At 36.5% G+C, this 22624-nt stretch overlaps 1 protein-coding gene across 9 annotated transcripts in view; it reads right to left on the bottom strand.

Moving 5' to 3' along the window:
• LOC105479996 (ankyrin repeat domain containing 26) overlaps positions 1 to 22624 on the bottom strand; it is a 96783-nt gene that overhangs the window by 15057 nt on the left and 59102 nt on the right. For all 9 annotated transcript variants that reach the window (XM_071070335.1, XM_071070336.1, XM_071070331.1 and 6 more), the window contains 9 exons: positions 19785 to 19998; positions 18509 to 18692; positions 17508 to 17645; positions 15105 to 16061; positions 14054 to 14206; positions 9684 to 9754; positions 9230 to 9323; positions 4806 to 4918; positions 3004 to 3133 (listed from right to left, as the gene is read on the bottom strand). In XM_071070335.1, the coding sequence (XP_070926436.1) occupies positions 3004 to 3133; positions 4806 to 4918; positions 9230 to 9323; positions 9684 to 9754; positions 14054 to 14206; positions 15105 to 16061; positions 17508 to 17645; positions 18509 to 18692; positions 19785 to 19998 (2054 nt within the window). The remainder of the gene's footprint in view (positions 1 to 3003; positions 3134 to 4805; positions 4919 to 9229; positions 9324 to 9683; positions 9755 to 14053; positions 14207 to 15104; positions 16062 to 17507; positions 17646 to 18508; positions 18693 to 19784; positions 19999 to 22624) is intronic.

Raw genomic sequence — 22624 nt, 5'->3', positions numbered from 1 at the left:
TCTTGAGAAATTTTTATTTTGGAGAGTTCTGATTCCAGATCTTTAATTCTGAGTTCCATCTGGAGAAAAAACTTTCTCCTCGATAGCTCTTATGTCTTTCTCCTGGTTATCTGCTTAACACTATTTGCCATAAATAAATTAATCTCAACATTTATTAGATTCTACTTTAAATGAGACTAATTTCTCCTGTGTAAGTTATTATGTTTCTTATTGTCTATTTTTGTAACATACATTTTTTTTCTGCTTATTGCTTCCTAACAAAGTACCCAAAATTTATGGCTTAAAACGTTTATTCTGTTCAGGAACCTGTGGTTTGGGAAAATCTTGGCTAGGACAGCTTGTCTCTGTTCCCCTCAGGTTCCCTGGACACAGCTCAAAGCCTGAGGGACTGGAACTCCAAGGCTGCCTTTGGGTCTCGAGCTTCCTCCCAAGATCGGGCTTGGTTCCAAGGGCAAGGAATCTGAGATAGGAAGCCTCTTCTAACCTAATGCCTAAGTCACATGTTGTCACCTTTACCACATTCTATTCATTAGAAATGAGTCACTGAGGTTGGCCCATGTTCTGGTTTATCATGGGATGAATATTTTTTCCTTTTTAGTTGACACATAACATTATATGTATTTATGGCTACAGAGATATTTTAATAGATGTATACAATGTATAAGCGGACTAGTATATCTATCACTTCAAACATTTATCATTTCTTTGTCTTGTGAACATTCAAAATCCTTTTTAGCTTTTTGAAAAAACACAATAAATATATTTAACTGTATTTGCCCTGTGGTGCTATAGAACACCAGAACGCACTCCTCCTAGCTAGCTCTAATTTGGTAGCCATCACCCAACACCTCCTCCCTTCCCCACCCCTTTGCCCACCTCTCCTCCCTCCTGCTTTTCCCAGCCTCTAATACTCACAGTTCTACTCTCTACTTCCATGAGCTCAGTTTTCTTTTTAGCACTTGCGTATGAGTGAGAAACTCAGATATTTATCTTCCTTGCCTGACCTATTTCACTTAACATGATGTTACTGACATGATTTCATTCATTTCTTTTATGGCTGAATAGTATTCCATTGTGTATATACACTACATCTTTTTTTTGTTTTGTTTTTTTTGTTTTTTGAGACAGATTTTCACTCTTGTCGCCCAGGCTGGTGTGCAATGGCGCAATCTTGGCTCACTGTAACCTCCGCCTCTTGGGTTCAAGCAATTCTCCTGCTTCAGTCTCCCAAGTAGCTGGGACTACAGGCGTATGCCACTACGCCCAGCTAATTTTTTTGTATTTTTGGTAGAGACGTGGTTTTGCCATTTTGTCAAAGCTTGTCTCGAACTTGTGACTTCAGGTGAGTGGCCCACCTTACTTCCAAAGTGCTGGAATTACAGGTATGAGCCACCGTGCCCAGCCTCCAAATCTTTTTATTTAAAAAAAAAAAAATTTCCATTTTTAGATTGAAAGGGTACACATGCAGGCTTGTTACTACGCTGCAAGATGCCGAGGTTTGGACTTCTATTGATCCTGTCACCCAGACTCTGAACACACTTCTTGGTGCAGATTCTGCATTCTTGGAAACCTCAGTGTCTGTTGTTTTCATCTTTACGTATCTGTATACACCATATTTTTCTTTTCCATTGTCTATGGACATTTAGGTTGATTCCACATCTTAGCTACTGTGATTAGTACTGCAATCAACATGGGAATGCAGATTTCCCTCTGATATGCTGATTTCCTTTTTCCTGGATAAATACCTGATAGTAGAATGACTACATCATATGGCAGCTTTATTTTTAGTTTTTTGAAAAAACTCCACATTTTTTATAATGGCTGTACTACTTTACATTCCCACCAACAATGTCTAAGAGTTCCCTGTTCTCTGCAGCCCTGCTAGCATTCGTTATTTTTTGTCTTTTGATAGTAGCGATTCTAACTGGAATAAGATCGTATCACTTGGTGGTTTTGATGTGCACTTCCCTGATGATTAGTGATGTTGAGTATTTTTTCCATATACCTTTTGGCCATTCGTGTGTCTTCTTATGAGAAATGTCTGTTTCAGATTTTTGGCCTACTTTTGAATTAGATTATTTATTCTTTTTGCTGTCGAGTTGAGTTCCTTGTATATTCTGGATATTAGTCCCTTGTCAGATGAATAGTTTATTTTTTTGACTTTTTTAAATAATAGCCTTCCTGGCAAGTATGAGATGGTATCTTGTTGAGGTTTTGATTTGCATTTCTCTAATGATCAATGACGTTGAGCTTTTTATCATGTTTGTTTGGCTGCATGTATGTCTTCTTTTGAGAAGTGTCTATTCATGTCCTTTGCCCACTTTTTAATGGGGTTGTTTTTTCCTTGTAAATTTGTGTACGTTCATTACAGATGCCGGATATAAGACCTCTGTCAGATGCATAGTTTGCAAAAATTTTCTCCCATTCTGTAGGTTGTCTGTTTACTCTGCTGATACTACCTTTGCTCTGTAGAAGCTCTTTAGTTTAATTAGATTCTGTCAATTTTTACTTCTGTTGCAATTGCTTTTGGTGTCTTGGCCATGAAATCTTTGCCTGTTCCTATGTCCAGAGCTAGAAGCCATTATCCTTAGTAAACTAACACAGGAAGAGAAAACCAAATATTGCAAGTTCTCACTACTAAGTGGGAGCTAAATGATTAGAACACATGGATACATGGAGGGGAACAACAGACACTGGGGCCTCCTAGAGGATGGAGGATGAGAGAAGGGAGAGGAATCAGGAAAAATAACTAATGGGCACTAGGCTTAATACCTGGGTGACAAAATAATCTATACAACAAACTCCCGAAACAAAAGTTTAACTATATAACAAACCTGCCCATGTACCCCTGAACTTAAAAAAAAAAAAAAAAAGTTTTCTTTATTAGTATCAAGTCCCTAAAGTTAAAAAAAAAAATCTTTATTTCACTGTTCAAAGTATTGAGAAGTCTATATTTCCCAAAATTAAGTGATTTTTTTGGTCCCAAAACTTATTAAAAATTACCTTATGTTTTAGCTTATTAATCTGAATATCCATTTCAAATTGACTAGATTTTAAATCTCCATGAAAACTAAGTTCTCCATTTTCATATTCATTTAACTTCTTTCTTGTCATTTTTAAGAGGTTCTTAAATCTGCAGAAAGGTACAAAATGAGTAACTCAAGTTTTAAAAAGGCAAACATTTAATAATTATTTAAACAGATATGTTTTAGCATATAAGAGACAGAAATGTATAAATCATGATTCTCTCGTTTATTTCAATCTGACATAGTTTGAAAACACTCTAATGAAATTATAATCTTAGGTAAATAATGTGAAGAAAAATTATATGACATATATGGCAGATTAAGAGTTAATACTGTAATCACATCGAGTTTTTGTAAATTATTCCTATCCATTTTAATGTTAATATAAAACATTAACCTGTCATCAAATATTAGCTATAACCCAGAGATCAGCGTCCAAGGTGAAGAGGAAAAACATAGTTAGGCTGAACTCAGTGGTTCATGCCTAAAATCCCAGCACTTTGAGATGCCGCGCCAGGCGGATCACTTGAGCTCAGGAGTTCAAGACCATCCTGGCCAAGATGGTGAAACCTCGTCTCTACTGAAAATACAAAAATTAGCTGTGCTTGGTGTTGCATGTCTACAATCCCAGCTACTCAAGAGGCTGAGCCAGGAGAATTGCTTGAACCCAGGAGGTGGAGGTTGCAGTGAGCTGCGACTGCACCACTGCACTCCAGCCTGGGCAACAGAGAGACTCCCGAAAAAAGAAAAGCAAAGCATATACATACTTACACATAAATGGTTGGAAAAGACATAAAAATACATTTGATATCCACTGACCACAGTTTATAAGAATAAAAGTACAAAAAAAAGAAAGTACAAATAAAAAACATCAAGATCATTCAAAGTAGACAAGAGACAGGAAAGAAAACATCTTTGATGTCTGAGTTAAGGGGAAAAGGAAACAGAGTTTTAGAAGAAAGGAAATGAGCAGAGAGAGCATGTCAGAAGAGATCTAGAAATCTTTACCAGCACAATGCTAACAAAGTAAAAGGGATGCAAAACCATGTCAGAGAAAGACAATGAGAGAAAAATAGTAATTAGAATCGAACAAACGTAAGTACTCAGCAAATAAATAGAAAAGCAGCCTTGTTGAGGCTTCCAAGACAACGGGTAACATTCCATTTTTAAATCTGGATAGTAAAAACACGATTGTTCATTTTACTCTTAAATCATACATAGATTTGTATATGTATGAGGCATATGTGTTTTAAAACAAACAGAAGTTTAATAACATGTATACCTCAGGTAAACATGGGAGCTATCCATGCGAAATTTCCATGAGTAAATTTCCATGATATATTTTATAACTACACACACACACAAAAGAGGCAGAAAGAAAGCATAAGCTAAATCAAGATAATTTTTGATGTGATACAGATAGGTTTTCAGATATTAAAAGATCTGAATATCTTTGGACACTACCAAAGAGAGAAAGATTACCAAAGAGAATGAAAATATCTTCAGAAATAAAAGTTCGAAGTAAAAGATGAAGAGAGAAGTTAACATTATATGCCAAAGGCATTGTTACTGTTTTCAAAATCACTGAAGAATAAGTGTAATATTTAGGCATTCAAAAAGTTTCAGATTGTGCTGCAACTTTCTAAAACAATTTTAAAAGAGAATAATTTCATTAAGAAAAAGTAGATATTAAATGCATTTGTATCTAGTTTTGAATAAAGTAAAATTATAGTTAAATCAATTAAATGGTTAAAATGATCTGAAATACTAAAATCTTACCCAGTTATCTCTCTTTCTAATTCAACATTTTTCTTCATTTCCTGATCCAAATTACATTCCAGAGACTGTTTTAATTCCATAAGTTTCTTTAATTGTTCCTTTTCATCTTCAGACTTTGAAACAAAATATTTTCAATTATTTTTAAAACTCTAGAAACACTTTTGTTCTTAAAACTATTATTTCTCATGAGTTCATGAGTAACATATGTTTAGGGAGGTTTATAAAACACAGTTTATAAACTGTTTTGTCAGTTTATAAACCTGATACCAATAAGAACAGATTTCAAAAACGACTTTTCTTAAAACAGCTCATATTTCTTTTCTGGAACTTAAATTACCAAAATTTATTTGTTAAAAATAGAAGTTTTTACACATAAAATACTAAGTGTTAATGAAATTTTTTTAAAAGTTATTTTAGATGTATGTTCTCGTTTCTAAAGTTGCTCTAGAAACATTGTCATCAATAGTTCAAGATATTCCAGTTTTTGTTAAATCAAATCTTACTAAGAAAATTTTTAGGCCGGGCGCGGTGGCTCAAGCCTGTAATCCCAGCACTTTGGGAGGCCGAGACGGGCGGATCACGAGGTCAGGAGATCGAAACCATTCTGGCTAACACGGTGAAACCCCGTCTCTATTAAGAAATACAAAAAACTAGCCGGGCGAGGTGGCGGGCGCCTGTAGTCCCAGCTACTCGGGAGGCTGAGGCCGGAGAATGGCGTGAACCCGGGAGGCGGAGCTTGCAGTGAGCTGAGATCCGGCCACTGCACTCCAGCCTGGGCGACAGAGCGAGACACCGTCTCAAAAAAAAAAAAAAAAAAAAAAAGAAAATTTTTAGAAAACCTTCATCTGGTTCCCATTACATTTTTTATATTCACCTGACTTCAAGATGAGTTATCTCTCATTCTTTATAAACATTCTTCCATGAGTTTCAATTTTTCCTTTTCTATTAACCATATCTCTTTAAATAAAGTTTGTCTTCTCCTTAATAAACAAAAACATAACTTTTGCCTAATTCTTGTGGCATTTTTAATCATCCCATTTTTCCACAGGACTTTCCTTTTTGTTTGTTTGTTTGTTTGTAATAGGGTCTCACTCTGTCAACCAAGCTGTAGTGCAATGGTGCAATCATAGTTCACTGCAGCCTCGAACTCCAGGGCTCAAGCAATCCTCCCACCTCAGCCTCCTCAGCAGCTAGGAGAACAGGCGTGCACCACCACACTGGCTAATTTATTTTATATTTTTTAGAGACAGAGTCTTGCTATGCTGCCCAGGCTGGTCTCAATTCCTAGTCTGAAGCAATCCTCCTGCCTCAGTCTCCTAAAGCACTGGGATTACAGGTGTCAGCCACAGTGCTCGCCAGACTCTAATATTTTTTAATACATGGTCTCATCTAGAGATCTACTTTTTCATCACTTGTCTTCTTTTATACTAAAATCTAATTTTCAATCTTATAATTCTCATTTTAAAATTCTGAAAATCATCAAGGCCCTATTTTTTAATCTTTAATCTGCTTTGCTTCTCAGTAGCAACTACTAACAGTGACCATACCCTCTCCCAGACTACTCTGACCCCACTTCATTTCTAAATGCAGCCACCCCTCATGCTGAGTTCTGTCCTCTTCCATTTCTCTTCTAAATTCTCTAAGAGCTCCTTAAATCTCAAGGCTTCATCCCAGATTCCCTCATCTAGATTTCCATCCCACACCTCTTTCCTGAGGTCTCTTCCTTCTAGTTCACTTCCATGAACAATTAATATTCTCAACCACACACCCAGAAACCATCACTTGGTGCAGATTCCTTTTGTAGATAGCTAATTTTGTACATTTTATGTTGATTCTTACTGGTGTTATTTTGAGTATAGTGTTATTTTCTCATCTTGGGTGGGCACACTCACCCTTAGGATGTCGACCAGCATACTTTGTCTTTGTTTTTCTTTTATAATGCAAAACTTTTCCACAAGGGACAGATTATTGATTGTTTGCCTCTGCTTTCTTTTGAATAATTCCCTTTTCCATACAGACATGAGATGAGAACCTTCTGGAAAAGTTAGGGGCTATTGATGAGTTGGATGAAAGCTGTCGCTATTAAATTTCTGATTCACAGTGTACACTTCAAAGTGTACTAATAATATGCCATATTCCTTACTCATTTCTATGGGAATCTACAGAAAATCCTGCATTATTTTTGAATACGCTTAGCAGGTTTTGAGTACTTTTACTAAATTTTCCATTTCTGAGACATTGATATATTCATGGATGACACCCATATAAGGGGATGTCCCCCCATACTCTCATTCACAGGAGACTTCATATCAATATATTGCCATGTCACTTGTGTGAAAAGGATGCCAATAAAGTAGGACTAACACATGAAATCTAGAAAAAAAACTTGTCGATGTTTCTTCTGATAGATATATCTGTATACGAGAGTCGCATAAATCTTCCTATTGTGACTTCAAGAAACTCATTAGTAGAAGCATCAACCTCATTGCTCCACTTTAGTATTCACAATGCAACCTTCTGATCTTCATTTCTACACAGGAAAGCATGAATGACCAGAGAATCCTGTTCTGCTTGTTAAACATCAAGCAGAACATCAATAAATACATCATTAAATTGGTACATCAATAAATTGGTATTGTGGATTACACAGCCAACTTTTCTGAGACTAGACTGTTTTGGTTTTTTTAGGTGTTTTTTTTTTTTTTTTTTGAGACGGAGTCTCGCTCTGTCACCCAGGCTGGAGCGCAATGGTGCAATCTCGGCTCACTGTAACCTCCACCTCCTGGGTTCAAGCAATTCTCCTGCCTCAGCCTCCCGAGTAGCTGGGATTACAGGCACCTGCCACCATGCCTGGCATGAGTAAGGAATATGGCAAATATTTGCATTTACAGTAGAGATAGGGTTTTGCCATGTTGGCCAGGCTGATCTCAAACTCCTAACCTCAGGTGATTCACCCTGTCTCAGCCTCCCAAAGTGCTGGAATTACAAGCATGAGCCACTGCGCCCGGCAGGGACTGTTAAGGTTTTGAAAGATTGATGAACACAGATAAATGGGAAAAAAAGTTTCTGAATCTGCAGTGCTAGGAGCACTGTGTTATTCTGTGACGTCCTGTTGGAGCAGCCATTTCTACTTTTTCACAGGTTTCTCTTTTTTAAAATCCAAAGAGAAAAACACATTACTTTGGGGAAAAAATGCTTGTATAATGACCTAGTATCCATTCTTGATGAGGAATACAAATTTAGATTATAAAAGAAATTCAAATTGTAGATCAAATCATTACTCAAATTTCTTAAAATTTCAAAAGACATTATAAGCATTAGCAGGGACTCACAATTGTACACCAATGTCCATAGCAGCATTATTCACAATAAGCAAAAGACAGAAATAATCCAAATGTCCATCAATGGATGAATGAACAAACAAAATGTACATAAAAAACACTGTTTTTAGGCTATCACAATCTTTTATATTAAAAATCTTACTACCAAATTCATTCATGTTATGAATTCAGCCAACTTCTATAACGTTAAGACTTGTACTACTAGTAGCAAGCAGTATTACCATGAATACAATAAATACTTTCATCAATGAAGATTATCATATTATCTAAAATATTCTTACATACAGATAGTCCCCAACTTACAACAGTCCAACTTATGGTTTTTCGACTATAAGAGCGTGTGAAACCACTACAATTTGGATTGACTTACCAGGGGTCAACTTATTAATATATTTTGACTTTACAATGGTGTGAAACCATCACAATTTCAACAAACTTCAAATTTTGAATTTTGGTCTTTTCCCTGGCTAGCAATATGTGGTATATGAGATATTCAATACTTTATTATAAGATAGACTGTGTATTAGATGATTTTGTCAAACTGTAGGCTAATGTACGTGTTCAGAGCAGGTTTAAGGCTAAGCTATCATGTTTGGTAGGTGTATTAAATTTCATCTTATAATATTTTCAACTTATAATGTGTTTATGAGGATGTAACCCCATCTATCAGTTGAGGAACATCTGAAAATTTGAAATTCAAAATGTCCCAAACTCTGAAACTCTTGAGTGTGGACAGGATGCCACAAATGGAAAATTCCATACCTAACCTCATGTGACATATCACAGTGAAAACATGGTCAAAACTTTGTTTCATGCATAACATTATTTTAAAAATATTACATAAAATTAACTTCAGGCTACATATATAAGGTATATATGAAACACAAATGAATTTCATGTTTAGATTTGGGTCCTGTCTCCAAGATATCTCATTATGTACGTACAAATATTCCAAAATAAAAAAAAAATCCAAAATGTGAAATACTTCTAGTCTCAAGTACTTTAAATAAGGGATACTCCACTTCTCTTACTAAAGCAATAAAATTCCTTTTCACTATGACAGAAATTAAGAGGTTGACTTACCAAATTTGCATTTAACAGGTTTTTCTGAAGCTCCTCAATTTTGTCCATTTGCTTTTTGATTGTAACTTTTAACTTGGCATTATCTTTTTCAAGCCTGCAATGTATATTTTAGAATAATTATTCTCACAGATAAATTTTTAAAATACTGTGTAATTTCTTAGCAAACACCTGAAGGCATAATTACATAAATGCTTAAAGATTTCAAAAGTAGGTGATTCGGCAACTATCATTTTTCTAGTTGTGGTTTGTGGATAATGCACAAAATTCTAGGATAATATTTAAAAAGTGCATTTCAAAATTGCTTAATGCTGAAATTTTTCCTTGACTTCACACAGATGTACCTATGATCATAGCTGATATAATTCTCATACTACACTGCTTATTTGCTCTATAAATAACTGCTTATTTGCTCTATAAATAATCATGTTTTTCTGTGTGCTGCTTTAAATTTTACTTTTGCTTGTGATCTTGCATCTTCTCAGCACATCTGACAGCTTCTGTATGTCGATCCTGTGCTTCTTGCAACTAAAACAAAAAATAAAAAAAAAAAACCACTTTACTAATAATCTAGTAAAATAATCTACTAAATAATAATCTACTAAAATCTGCCCACCACCTCTTTTTGTAACTAAACTGTATTGGAACACAGTCACACTCCTTTAATACGCGTAGTTTATGGCTGCTTTTGTGCTGTGGCTGTAGAGCTGATTTGCTGCAGCAGGTATCCATGGCTCCCAAAGTCTAAAATAATACTATCTGGCCCTTTACAGAAAAGTTTATCAACCTGCGTTCTACAACTAAAACACATTATTCTTGTTTTCAAACTATATTTTATCAGATAAATACTCAAATTTACAAACTTGGTAAAATGGAGAAAGACAGGAAATTACCTTACGGTAAGCATCTATATTTTTGCATTCCAAGCACCACCACGTCAACTAGAATTTTAATATTTATAGATGTGAATGACCATGGCGATACCAGTGATTATAAAAATTAACATGATGACATGTTAGTTGACAACTAGATGTTTCATGAAATTGAGAGGCAGTATCCACACAGAAGCTGGAATAGCTGGGTAGGAATCCCAGCTCCACCAGTTACCAGCTGTGTGACCTTGAGCAAATTAATGCTCAGTGTCTCAGTTTCTTCATCGGTAAAATAGAAATGGTGACAGTAATAGTATCTATTTCACTAGGATGGTAAGATGATTCAGTCAAAGAATATGCACATAAAGTACTTAGATGAGTACATGGCATATAGTGAGCTATATATGATATCTGCTGTTTTTGTGATTTTTACTGTATTTTGTGTTCTAATAAAATTGTATATTTTAGGCAGCTGGCATGCCAATGGAAGTGGTCTCCTATAGCTACACTGAATCATTCTTCACACCACTGGAAGTGAAAGCAAATGAGGAGCATGAGGCCCAGAATACACCCCTAGTGCTTCACAGAACTTTCGCCAATTCCACTAGCCAACAGTACTTTAAACAATTATAGATTACTTTGTCTCTGCTCTCCTCAGTGGGCGATGACCACAATGTAAACAGCACCTCCTGGAATGAGTAGTACATAACTTACATGGCCATCAGAGCACTGGACTAAAAACACTGGACTCTACTGCAAAACAAGGTTCCTAAATCAAGTCATTCCCAACAAGTATCTGTGCTGAGCTGCTTTAGCAAGCACTCTGATGAGCTTAAGGCTAAGGTTATGTCACATGGCATATCAGAAAAGCTGCAGCCAGAGCTCTTTGGGTGGTAAAGTGGTATGAATCTATGAATCCCAGCTCTGGCTACATAATAAAGAAATGTAAATTTAGATTTTTTTTATAGTGAGAAAAACATGAGCATTTGATTGAATAACTTTCCTTTATTAGATTAAGTGGTTTCCAGTTATATTTAATTACTTAAAATATATTTAGAATAACCACCTATGTTAGTCATGGGCTTGTAAAAAAATAAAATAATAAAAATAGAATAAAAGCTTTATTATATCAATGTCTCAAAAAAGAAATTCTTAGTATAATATAAAGTAATTTTAACCTAACAATTGCTAAGCTAAAATATTTTCAATTTATACAAGGATACGTGACAGGCATATCAGATATTATTCACCTCGTAGGCAAATTTATAATTAGATGAGTTTCTCTCTCATGAAAAAAATAAAATTGAAGTTAAATTAAGGGCAAATTGTTCTACACAGACTAGATAAAAAATGCTAAAATGTGAGGTCAATGAGAGCCAGAATAGTCAGAGAAAGCTTCCCAAAGGAGGGGGAATTGTGTGCCAGGTCTGAAGGAATGAGGCTAGACGAATACAAACTGCAAAGACAGGAAGAACAGCAGAAGTAAAGCAGGGAGATGGTGAAAGCAGCCCCATTAACCCTGAGGATAAAATCCAGTGGCAGGAGAATAAAAACATGTCTTATAAATGAATGCTCATCGCAGCATTATTTACAGTAGCCAAAAAGTGCAAACTAGAGGCCCATCCACTGATGAATGGATAACTGGTATAGCCATACAATAGAATATTATTCCACAACAAAAAGAAATGAAGTACTGATATGTGCTACAACACAGATGAACCCCAGAAACATGCTAAGTAAAAGAAGCCACTCATAAAAGACTGCATATTGGCCGGGCGCAGTGGCTCAAGCCTGTAATCCCAGCACTTTGGGAGGCCGAGACGGGCGGATCACGAGGTCAGGAGATCGAGACCATCCTGGCTAACACGGTGAAACCCCGTCTCTACTAAAAAATACAAAAAACTAGCCGGGCGAAGTGGCGGGCGCCTGTAGTCCCAGCTACTCGGGAGGCTGAGGCAGGAGAATGGCGTGAACCCGGGAGGCGGAGCTTGCAGTGAGCTGAGATCCGGCCACTGCACTCCAGCCTGGGCGACAGAGCATGACTCCGTCTCAAAAAAAAAAAAAAAAAAAAAAAAAGACTGCATATTGTATGACTCTATTTATATGAAATGTTCAGAACAGACAAATTTAAGGAGACAAAAAGTAGATGGTGATTGCCTAGGACTGGAGAAGGTGGAGGGACACGGACGGGGATGGTAGTGATGGCTAAGGGATGTGGGGTTTCTTTTCAGAGTGATAACAATGTTCTAAAATTGACTGTGGTGATGGTTACACAACTCTGTAAATAATCTAAGAGACTGAATTTTACACCTTAAATGAGTGAACTGTATGGTATGCAAATTATATCTCAATGTTGTTTTTTAAAAATCCAAGAGGGATCTAGATAATTTTCTTAATTCTCTACTTTAGATATACATACTATACATAATCTAAATACTTCTATGTTTTTATAATATATTTTAAATGAAAGGAAAATGAAGGAAATGCCTATTTTAAATAGTTTATAAATTAACCTAAAATATTTGTATTTTGGAGAAAAGTTAATGGCCTTTCTGTACAAATTAATTTGAAATCCATAAAATAAATCAACACAGATTCTGTATCCATTCACAAAAGTGAAAATAAGAAATAAGACAATTTTCTGGAACATTCCATTAAACATTATCCCCTAACTTAATCTGGTTTGCTTCACCATGACAATAGAAAAATCACTATAAAATACTGTTTAACAGGAAAAAAACTCTCTCAACTTCCATGAGGAATGATGTATAATTCTCAACTTTCATAAGGGTAAATATTATTTTTTTTAATGTGTAATTATAAGAAAAAATGGCAGAATGAAAGTCAGAGTTTAATAAACAAGATAGGTGTGGTGGCTCACATCTGTAATCCCAGCACTTGGGAGGCTCAGGCAGGTGGAACACATGTGGTCAGGAATTCGAGACCAGCCTGGCCAACATGGTGAAACCGTGTCTCTATTAAAAATACAAAAATTAGGCCAGGCGTGGTGGCTCACTCCTGTAATCCCAGCACTTTGGGAGGCCAAGGAGGGTGGATCACCTGAGGTTAGGAGTTTGAGACCAACCTGGCCAAGATCGCAAAACCCTATCTCTACTGTAAATACAAAAATTAGCCAGGCCTAGTGGTGGGCACCTATAATCCCAGCTACTCGGGAGGCTGAGGCAGGATAATTGCTTGAACCCAGGAGGCGGAGGTTGCAATGAGCCAAGATCATGCCACTGCACTCCAGCCTGGGCTACAGAGTGGGACTCTGTCGCAAAAAAAAAAAAAAAAAAAAAAAAAAAAAAAAAAAAAAATTAGCTGGGCATGCTGGCACACACCTGTAATGCCAGCTACTCAGGAGGCTGAGGCAGGAGAATCACTTGAGCCCGGGAGGTGGAGGTTGCAGTGAGCTGAGACAGTGCCACTGTATTCTAGCCTGGGCAACAGAGTGAGACTGTCTCAAAAAAAAAAAAAAAAGCAGCAAGTGTATTATAAAGATAATAAAATTTAGGCCAGGTGCGGTGGCTCACGCCTGTAATCCCAGCACACTGGAAGGCTGAGGCGGGTGGATCACGGGGTCAGCAGATGGAGATCATCCTGGCTAACACGGTCAAACCTCGTCTCTACTAAAAAAAAAAAAAAAAAAAAAAAAATTAGCCAGGCGAGGTGGCGGGCGCCTGTAGTCCCAGCTACTCGGGAGGCTGAGGCAGGAGAGTGGTGTGAACCTGGGAAGTGGGGCTTGCAGTGAACCGACATCGTGCCACCGTGCCACCATGCTCCAGCCTGGGCGATAAAGCGAGACTCCATCTCAAAGAAAAAAAAAAAGTTAATAAAATTTAAATTAATTATAACGAAAATACAAAAGAAGGTTACCTACTAAATTAGTATGATAAAACACTATATATTTAACCAGTTATAGATTAACTGTTGACATGTTAAATTTCATACATACTTGATTTCTGATTTGACCTAATTTCTTCTTTAAATCCTGTGTCTCATCCTCTAAATTAATACGATAACGTGATGTAACCTCCAATGAAGCCTCTGACATAGATTGTTTTTTTAGGGTATCAGCCAGTTCTTGTTGAAGTTGTCTCACAACGACCTGATAAGACATTTTTGTTACTGATTTTTTAGACAATTCAAATTGACAAGAATAAAAATAAAATTACATCAACTGAAATATATAAAAAGCTACTGACAGAAAAGTATTAAGAGATATAGCAATATACTTCAGTTTATCTGGGAAATCTGGAATTAACTGTCAAAATAACACACTTAATTGAATCTTAATTTCAAAATACTCATTTCAGGTATGAGCATTTCCATTTATCTGTTTCATGGTGGCAGATAAATGGAAATGTTCTTAAGATGTGGCAACATAAAGACATTAAAATTTTATCTTCAGCAGTAAAAGACTACATTATTCACATTAGTTTACTATTCATACTAGTCTATTAACAGCTCGTAACTTAAAACTAAAAATTTCATAGATGATACAATGTCTTTACTCAAAGTAAAGCACCTCTCAGCTCTTTTATTTGCTGAAAACAAGGGATGTTTGTAAACTGATAGAGTAAATAAGCTTATCTATTTATTTTTATAGTTAACTACATAACCGTATATTATTTTAAATTTTCTTTTTTTTTTTTTTTTTTTTTTTGAGACGGAGTCTCGCTCTGTCGCCCAGGCTGGAGTGCAATGGCCGGATCTCAGCTCACTGCAAGCTCCGCCTCCCGGGTTCACGCCATTCTCCTGCCTCAGCCTCCCGAGTAGCTGGGACTACAGGCGCCCGCCACCTCGCCTGGCTAGTTTTTTGTATTTTTTTAAGTAGAGACGAGGTTTCACCGTGTTAGCCAGGATGGTCTCGATCTCCTGACCTCGTGATCCACCCGTCTCGGCCTCCCAAAGTGCTGGGATTACAGGCTTGAGCCACCGCGCCCGGCCTATTTTAAATTTTCTTTCGGGAGGTTTGAAAAATATTTATCTTTCTTGATACTTACTTCTCTTTCTGCCTTTTCATTTTCATATTGATACTGTCTTTCTTTTAAGTGATTACATTCACTGATTAACTCCTTATTTCTTTCTTCTAGCAGAAGACTTTGTTTTTCGCTCTCAGCTTGAAGTTTTTGCACAATAGCATGAAACTGGTCTTGAATATTAATCACTGTCTTCTCTTTATTGTCAGCCTTGTTGTGGGCATCATCCAGTTGTTGTCGAAGCAGCATATTCTCACTTTGTAGTTGAGACAATCTCTCCTCTACAGACTCCTGCTTTCCAATGTATTTATTCACTTTAACTTGTTCATTTTGATACTTTTGTTCCATTTCCTTCATTTGACACTGGGTTTGGCTTAGGTCCTTTTGTACCCGTTCTAAACCCAAAGTCTTTTCTCTGAGGGTGTCTCTTGTGTGATGGAGCTCAATTTCTAGGCTATTGAGTTTACTTTCAGTTTTAAATAGTTGTTGAGAAAGAATCTCATTGTTATCTTTTAGGTGAGACGCATCAAAATTCATTTTGTCCTGTAAACGAGACCACTCATCTCTTGCTCTCTGGAAAGCAAGTTCTAGGTCTCTTTTTGATGTCTCACTTTGATCACGATCATGTATAGCAGCAGCCAATCTCGAACGGTATGATTCAACTTCTGCTTCTAGTCTTTCCTTGCTTTGCTTTTCACTCTCCAGTTTAGAATTTAGCATTGTATTCTCAGCTGTCAGAACACTAAGCCGTCCATTATACTGGGATATTGTTTGTGTTAATGTTTCCTCATTCTGCTTTATAGTCTTCTGAAGGTCTTCATTCTTTTCTTTTACAATTTCAAGGTCCTCAAAACATTTCTTTTCTTTTTCCTGGTTTTGATTTTTTATCGTGTCTATTTCTAGTCTTAGCATAGCAATTTCTTCCTGCAACATGCTATTTTTATGCAGTAGGTCTTTTTCTTCTTCATGACTATGAGAAGTCTAAGTAAAACAAAGGAAACTTTGAGTTAGCACCCAAGAAAATGACATATCATGATTTCCTTTGAAATTAAAGAATAAGCTGTACATTTTACAATAAAGGGTTGCAACAAGTGTATATCCAATTGAAAAAAAAGTTGGATCAAAACTCAAACCTTATAGAGCATTAACTCCCCAAAGTTCAAAAATTTATTTGAAGACAATTAATCCATGAAAGTAAAACAGAAATCACTAGAAAATTTTTAAGAATCTCAGAATTGGAAAGGCCTTTCCCTGAAGTACAACAAATTCAAAAGCATAAAAGATTAATAATTTGATCACATTAAAAAATTGGGTTTATATTCTGATATCTAACCCATACACCAACCCATAGTAAGAGCCTTGGCTCTGCATATATCTGGACAGACGAAATTTCTCGCAGTTTTTCAGGTTTCTTTTTTCTGAGAATATTCTATATTCTACTTTTCTCACATCTTTATAGTCAGTTATAACAATTAAGTTTATTGATGAATAATAAATCTAGGCATTGTACTAAGCACTTCTACTATATCAATGGACTCATTTAGTATCACAATTTTGAAAAGGAAAAGTTAAAAAAAATATAAGCAGCTGTATGATTTTCCCTGGGGCTTCTGACTCTATTTGTAGTCTTCTTTCACTAAATCAGTTATTTCTGTGGTATAAATATTTAAATACAAAAGACGACTTTTATTTCACAACACTAATGGTAAATAGGACAAAATCTGTAGAGCTCCTCTTAGAAAATCATGAGATGATTTGTTGTCGCAGTAACTTTCGTTTCCTCTTCATAATGTTTGAAACTGTAATAATGTGAAACAGGGAGAAATATGCCGAACTGTTTTACTAGGAACAAAATACTTATTACTAAATTATCACTAAGTATATATCATGGCATATCATTGTTTCAAAAGCTCTTTGTACCAAAATAAGATACTACTTAGAGCACACTATTACTCTTCTCAAAAGTGAGAAGATTAATATCCAAAATATGGTCACTGAACTGGCTGTACTTTTCCTCCCTTCCTGTGGGTGGAAGTAATAAACTAACCTCTCCATTAATATATCAAGGTGATGAAATCACTTCCAAAAACTCAAGCATTTATTGTTAGTAGCAAGGGTTTTGAGATTGTGGAAAGACCATCAATTCCTATGGAAGATATTAAAAGCTTCTCCTTTGGATGAGGCCATTCTGAATGTTGTTACTCGACTGCTGCAGACAAGTGGAGCTGAATTAAGAACATCACTTTATCCAATGGACCAAAAACGCTACCACCACCCCCAAGATGTACATATATGGCTTAAAAATCCTCAATACTTTCCAAGATGCATATATAGTTGGTTTTTAAAATATATACACATACAAATACATATACACACACAAATACATATATACACATATTTGAAAATGACTAAAGGAAATAGAAATACCTCAGAATTCATTTTCCTTTGAGTCATTTCAATCTCCTTTTGTTTGGAAAGGTGATTGGTCAGAATTCCATCTTGTAACATTCTGGCATTCTGTTCTCGAGAAAGTTGCCTCTGAGTGTCATTTCGCTCTTGTATGACCTAGAGATATATTAAGTTTTGGGTCTATTAGCATTTTTTAAAAGTCTAAAAGGTTAATCAAGAGCAGAATTTTAAAACAAAAAAAACTTAGAAAAAGGAAATAGCGGCGGGGCGTGGTGGCTCAAGCCTGTAATCCCAGCACTTTGGGAGGCCGAGACGGGTGGATCACGAGGTCAGATGGAGACCATCCTGGCTAACCCGGTGAAACCCCGTCTCTATCAAAAAATACAAAAAACTAGCCGGGCGAGGTGGCAGGCGCCTATAGTCCCAGCTACTCGGGAGGCTGAGGCAGGAGAATGGCGTAAACCCGGGAGGCAGAACTTGCAGTGAGCTGAGATCCGGCTACTGCACTCCAGCCTGGGCGACAGAGCGAGACTCCATCGCAAAAAAAAAAAAAAAAAAAAAAAAAGGAAATAGCATATTAAAATGCAAGAACCTTTATTACTCAAGAATTACTCAAATTTTAATCATATAAATGTCAGCTAAATTCATCAAAGAGCAAAAACGGTTCTTAAATACAGGCAAATAAAGAATTGTGAAATAAAATGTCAAACATTTTACTAGTTTCATCATAATTTTAGAGATATTTAGCCTGTATTTTAACATTAAATGCCTAAATTAACATTTATGTTAGTGATTAAACTCAACTTATCCTCCATTCCTTCATTCAGAAAACAGAGTCTGAACATCTATTAGGTGCCAAGATTTATCATGAATAATTTTAGTTATAAAGGTCACAGGTCAGCTTAAGATGAGATAACATTTTTGTTTTAAACCTAGATAATATATATGAAATCAAAAGCATAAGTAATAGTGATGAAATAAAGTTAAAAATATGAAATTTTAATCCAAAATTAATTTACCTGATTCAAATTACTTTTTACAGTCCTCAATTCCATCTCCAGTGTTTGGAGACTCAGTTCAAGCTGTTGTTTCACTTCAACTTCTTTCCTATATTGCTCTTCTTTCCTTCTTAACTGTTCCCTAATTTTTTCATACAACATATCAGCATTTCTTCTCTTCTCTTCTTCTTGGTTTAAGCTAAATCTGCAGTTAAAGATGCTTATCTTAAAATCTGTATTGTTACAAAATAAAAAGTTCATTGTGTGATCTGCTGCTTCATATGTTGGTTTATCACCCTAATACAATTTCTGTGTTCTTGAATATCTTTCCTTTCTAGTTCTCCGATTTTTAATTTCTCACTTCAATCTTTTCCAAAGGACATATATACTTGAAAGGCAGTGATGAAAGAACATTCTGTTAACTGGTAGGTTTCTGTTACAAGTACTTCTGGTAAATATTATGGAAAAGGATATTGGAAATGATTCAATAAAGATGCAAGTTGAAAATTATCTTTTTGGCCGGGTGCCAGTGGTTCATGCCTGTAATCTTATCACTTTGGGAGGCTGAGGAGGGCACATTACTTGAGGTCAGGAGTTCGAGACAACCCTGGCCAACAGGGTGAAACCACATACTCTATTAAAGATATAAAAAATTAGCCAGGTGTGGTGGCATGCACCTGTAATCCCAGCTACTCAGGAGGCTGAGGCAAGAGAACCCGTGAGGCAGATGTTGCAGTGAGCCGAAATCACGCCACTGCACTCCAGCCTGGGCAACACAGCAAGACTCCATTTCAAAAAAAAAAAAAAAATTTAGGTTGAAAAAATGGGCATTTCATTCTCTATTAATTGAAACGTAAATTAACATAAACTTTCTTGAGAACAATTTAAAAATCTGGATCAAAGGCCTTTTTAAAAAAAATTCCTATAAACAATTCCATATTGAAGAATTTATTCAAAGTAAATAATTAGAAATATAGAAAAAGATTTATAAAAAGGTATTCCTTCCAGCATTAACTATAATACAAAAAAATTGTAAACCCAAAACTTATTCTATTAAATAAATAACGAGACTTCTGTATGACAAACTTCTACATAGCCATTAAAGTGATTTAAAAGAATATATATTTAGTAGATGTTCATAGTTAAGAACTAGTTATATTATTTCCAAGAATTTCACACTCCACAAGACTAAGCTTTCTTCCCTGCTAAGCCCCAGAAGGTAAGTCAGCAATTACAAGAATTCTATATATCTTTAGTACAAATAGTTAAACATTTCTTTAAAACTAGGCTATCATACCTCAAAGAGCACAGTTCTCGTTCCCATTCAACTTTTTGATGCTCTAACTGTGATTTTATTTCTTTTGTTTCAGATAGCTCCTTTTGTAGTACATTAACCTTATCTTCCATTTTTTTAATTTTTACTGTAAGTAGTTCACAGTGATTTTTTTTAAGTTCTAATAATCTTTCACACGAAAGAGCTGCATCCTGGATTTTCAATAGGCTAACAGAATCTGTATCAGGGAGAAAACAAGACAGAAATATATGAGTACTTTTCGCATATAACACACTATACACTGTAACTCATTAAGACACTGACCAATTATATACTGAGGGCCTACAATGTGGAAGACATTAAACTAAGCTCTGCAGATATAACAGACAAGACCTCTGCACTTGCTTAGCTTAAAGTATAGTTAAGAAAGACAAAAAAAGTCACAATTATGAATTCAGATAGATGCTGTAAGGAAGCAAGAGTTCTATGACCACAAAAGATAATTTGATCTATACTGGGCCCAGGTAAGATTTCCCTGAAGGAGAAGTGGCTACAATGAGAAATGAAGGACGAGAAGGCAGCAGTTCAGCAAAGGGGGAAGAAAAGCATCTAGCCAGTCTGTGGTATGTGCTGAGCCTCTAGTGCAGTCTGCTTCAAGTACTAACTTTCCTTCTTTCCTGAAATGACCAAAGACAAAACAGACAAAATACATGAAACAATGAGTTTCAAGACAGTGGACTCAGGCAATGAACACAATGATCCTTGACAGACAAGAAACAAAAGAAGTGGCTGGGCACGGTGGGTCACACCTGTAATCCCAGCACTTTAGGAGATGAGGTGAGCAGATCACCTGAGGCTAGGGGTTCGAGACCAGTCTAGCCAACATAGTGAAACCCTGTCTCTACTAAAAATACAAAAATTAGCAGGGCGTGGTGGCGGGTGCCTGTAATCACAGCTACTTGGGAGGCTAAGGCAGGAGAACTGCTTGAACCCAGGAGGCGGAGGTTGCAGTGAGCTGAGATTGCACCACTGTAATCCAGCCTGGGCGACAGAGTGAGACTCTGTCTCAAAAAAAAAAAAAAAAAGAAAGAAAAGAAAAGAAACAAAGGAAGTAAGTCTTATGGTCTTATGAATGCCCAGAGCCCGGCCTTCAGAGTTTCCAGGCCATGACGTGGGGAGGAAAAACTGACATAAAGTCCAGCAAACTCCCTGAGTTGAAGTGATGAAGCTGAGAGTCTGGTAAACGCAAAGTAGACAGAGATCACAGGACACTAGAGAGGAATGAGAGATACAGAGAAAGAACCCTGGAGATCTCCAGAGATCCCCTCTTGGGTATTGAGCAGTGTAATAAACAGTGCATGTATACCAGGAAACTACCTGAAACCAAAGAAAAAACCACCTAAAAAAAGAGAGGAAATCCTGCCTGGTGCTTCCACAGCACCAAGAAGGGTATTCATTCCCACAGTCAGGCTGGAAAAACTCATACTTCTCAAGACAATGAATAATCAGAAAGGTATTGCCTCAGGAGTGGGGAATTAGCCCAAATCATAGAAGCAAGATAGGAAAAAGTCAAGCTGTTTATATGGAATTCAACTGTACCCCAAAATAAAGCTCAAGAAGACAAGTGGAGGCATGGAAGATATTTTTTAAAAAACCAGATTGCACTTGTAGAGATGCAAATTACAATGTCAAAGATGAAAACTAAATTAGATGGAAATAAACACAGATGAACCATCACAAAAGAAAACATTCATAACTTTGAGACACCAATGAACTATGGAAAAAAATCCAAGCAGCTAATATATAAGCCCCCAAAGAGGGAGGAAGAGAGACAGAAAAAAAAAAAAGTGAAGAAAAATTGGCCAAAACTTCCTAGACTTAATAAATTAACTATAATCCCACAGATTCAGAAAGGATATGGCTAGGAGAGAAAAAAATGAAAGCCTACTATTATAATTATACTGTATACCAGAACTATAACAAAATTATACATATATGATGTGGTATGATATTATATGAAGGTAGACTGTGATAAGTTCAAGTCATATACTATAAATCCTAAAGCAACCACTAAGATAGCAAAACAAAGAGTCATAGCTTATAAGCCAAAAAACAAAAAACCAAAAACCTGAGATAAAACTCAGGAGCATCTGTAGATCAATGGAACACAATAGAGTTGAGAAGTAGACCCACATGTATGCAGTCAACTTATTTTTGACAAAGGCACAATGGCAAATGCAGTAGGAAAAGGCTAGCCTTTCTGACGTATGATGCTGAAACAATTGCATGTCCATATCCAGAAAGATGAACTTGAATCCATACTTCATACAAAAATAGGAACTCAAAATGGATCACAGACCTAAATATAAGACCCAGAACTGGCTGGGCACGGTGGCTCATGCCCGTAATCCCAGCACTCTGGGAGGCCAAGGTGGGCGGATCACTTGAGGTCGGGAGTTTGAGACTAGCCTGGCCAACATGATGAAATCCCGCCTCTATTAAAAATACAAAAAAGCCGGCAGGGCACAGTGGGTGGCTCACGCCTGTAATCCCAGCACTTTGGGAGACCAAGGCGGGCAGATCACAAGGTCAGGAAATCAAGAACATCCTGGCTAACATGGTGAAACCCCGTCTCTACTAAAAATACAAAAAATTTGCCAGGCCTGGTGGCGGGCGCCTGTAGTTCCAGCTACTTGGGAGGCTGAGGCAGCAGAATAAAGTGAACCAGGAGGCAGAGCTTGCAGTGAGCCGAGATCGCGCCACTGCACTCCAGCCTGGGAGACAGAGCGAGACTCCATCCCAAAAAACAAGAAAATAAACAAACACAATAAACAAACAAAAAAACACAAAAAAAACCCCAAAAC

Source organism: Macaca nemestrina, chromosome 9 (genome assembly GCF_043159975.1).
Source record: "Macaca nemestrina isolate mMacNem1 chromosome 9, mMacNem.hap1, whole genome shotgun sequence".
In the NCBI taxonomy this organism is placed as follows: Eukaryota; Metazoa; Chordata; class Mammalia; order Primates; family Cercopithecidae; genus Macaca; species Macaca nemestrina.
This window is presented reverse-complemented; position numbering and strand designations above follow the sequence as displayed.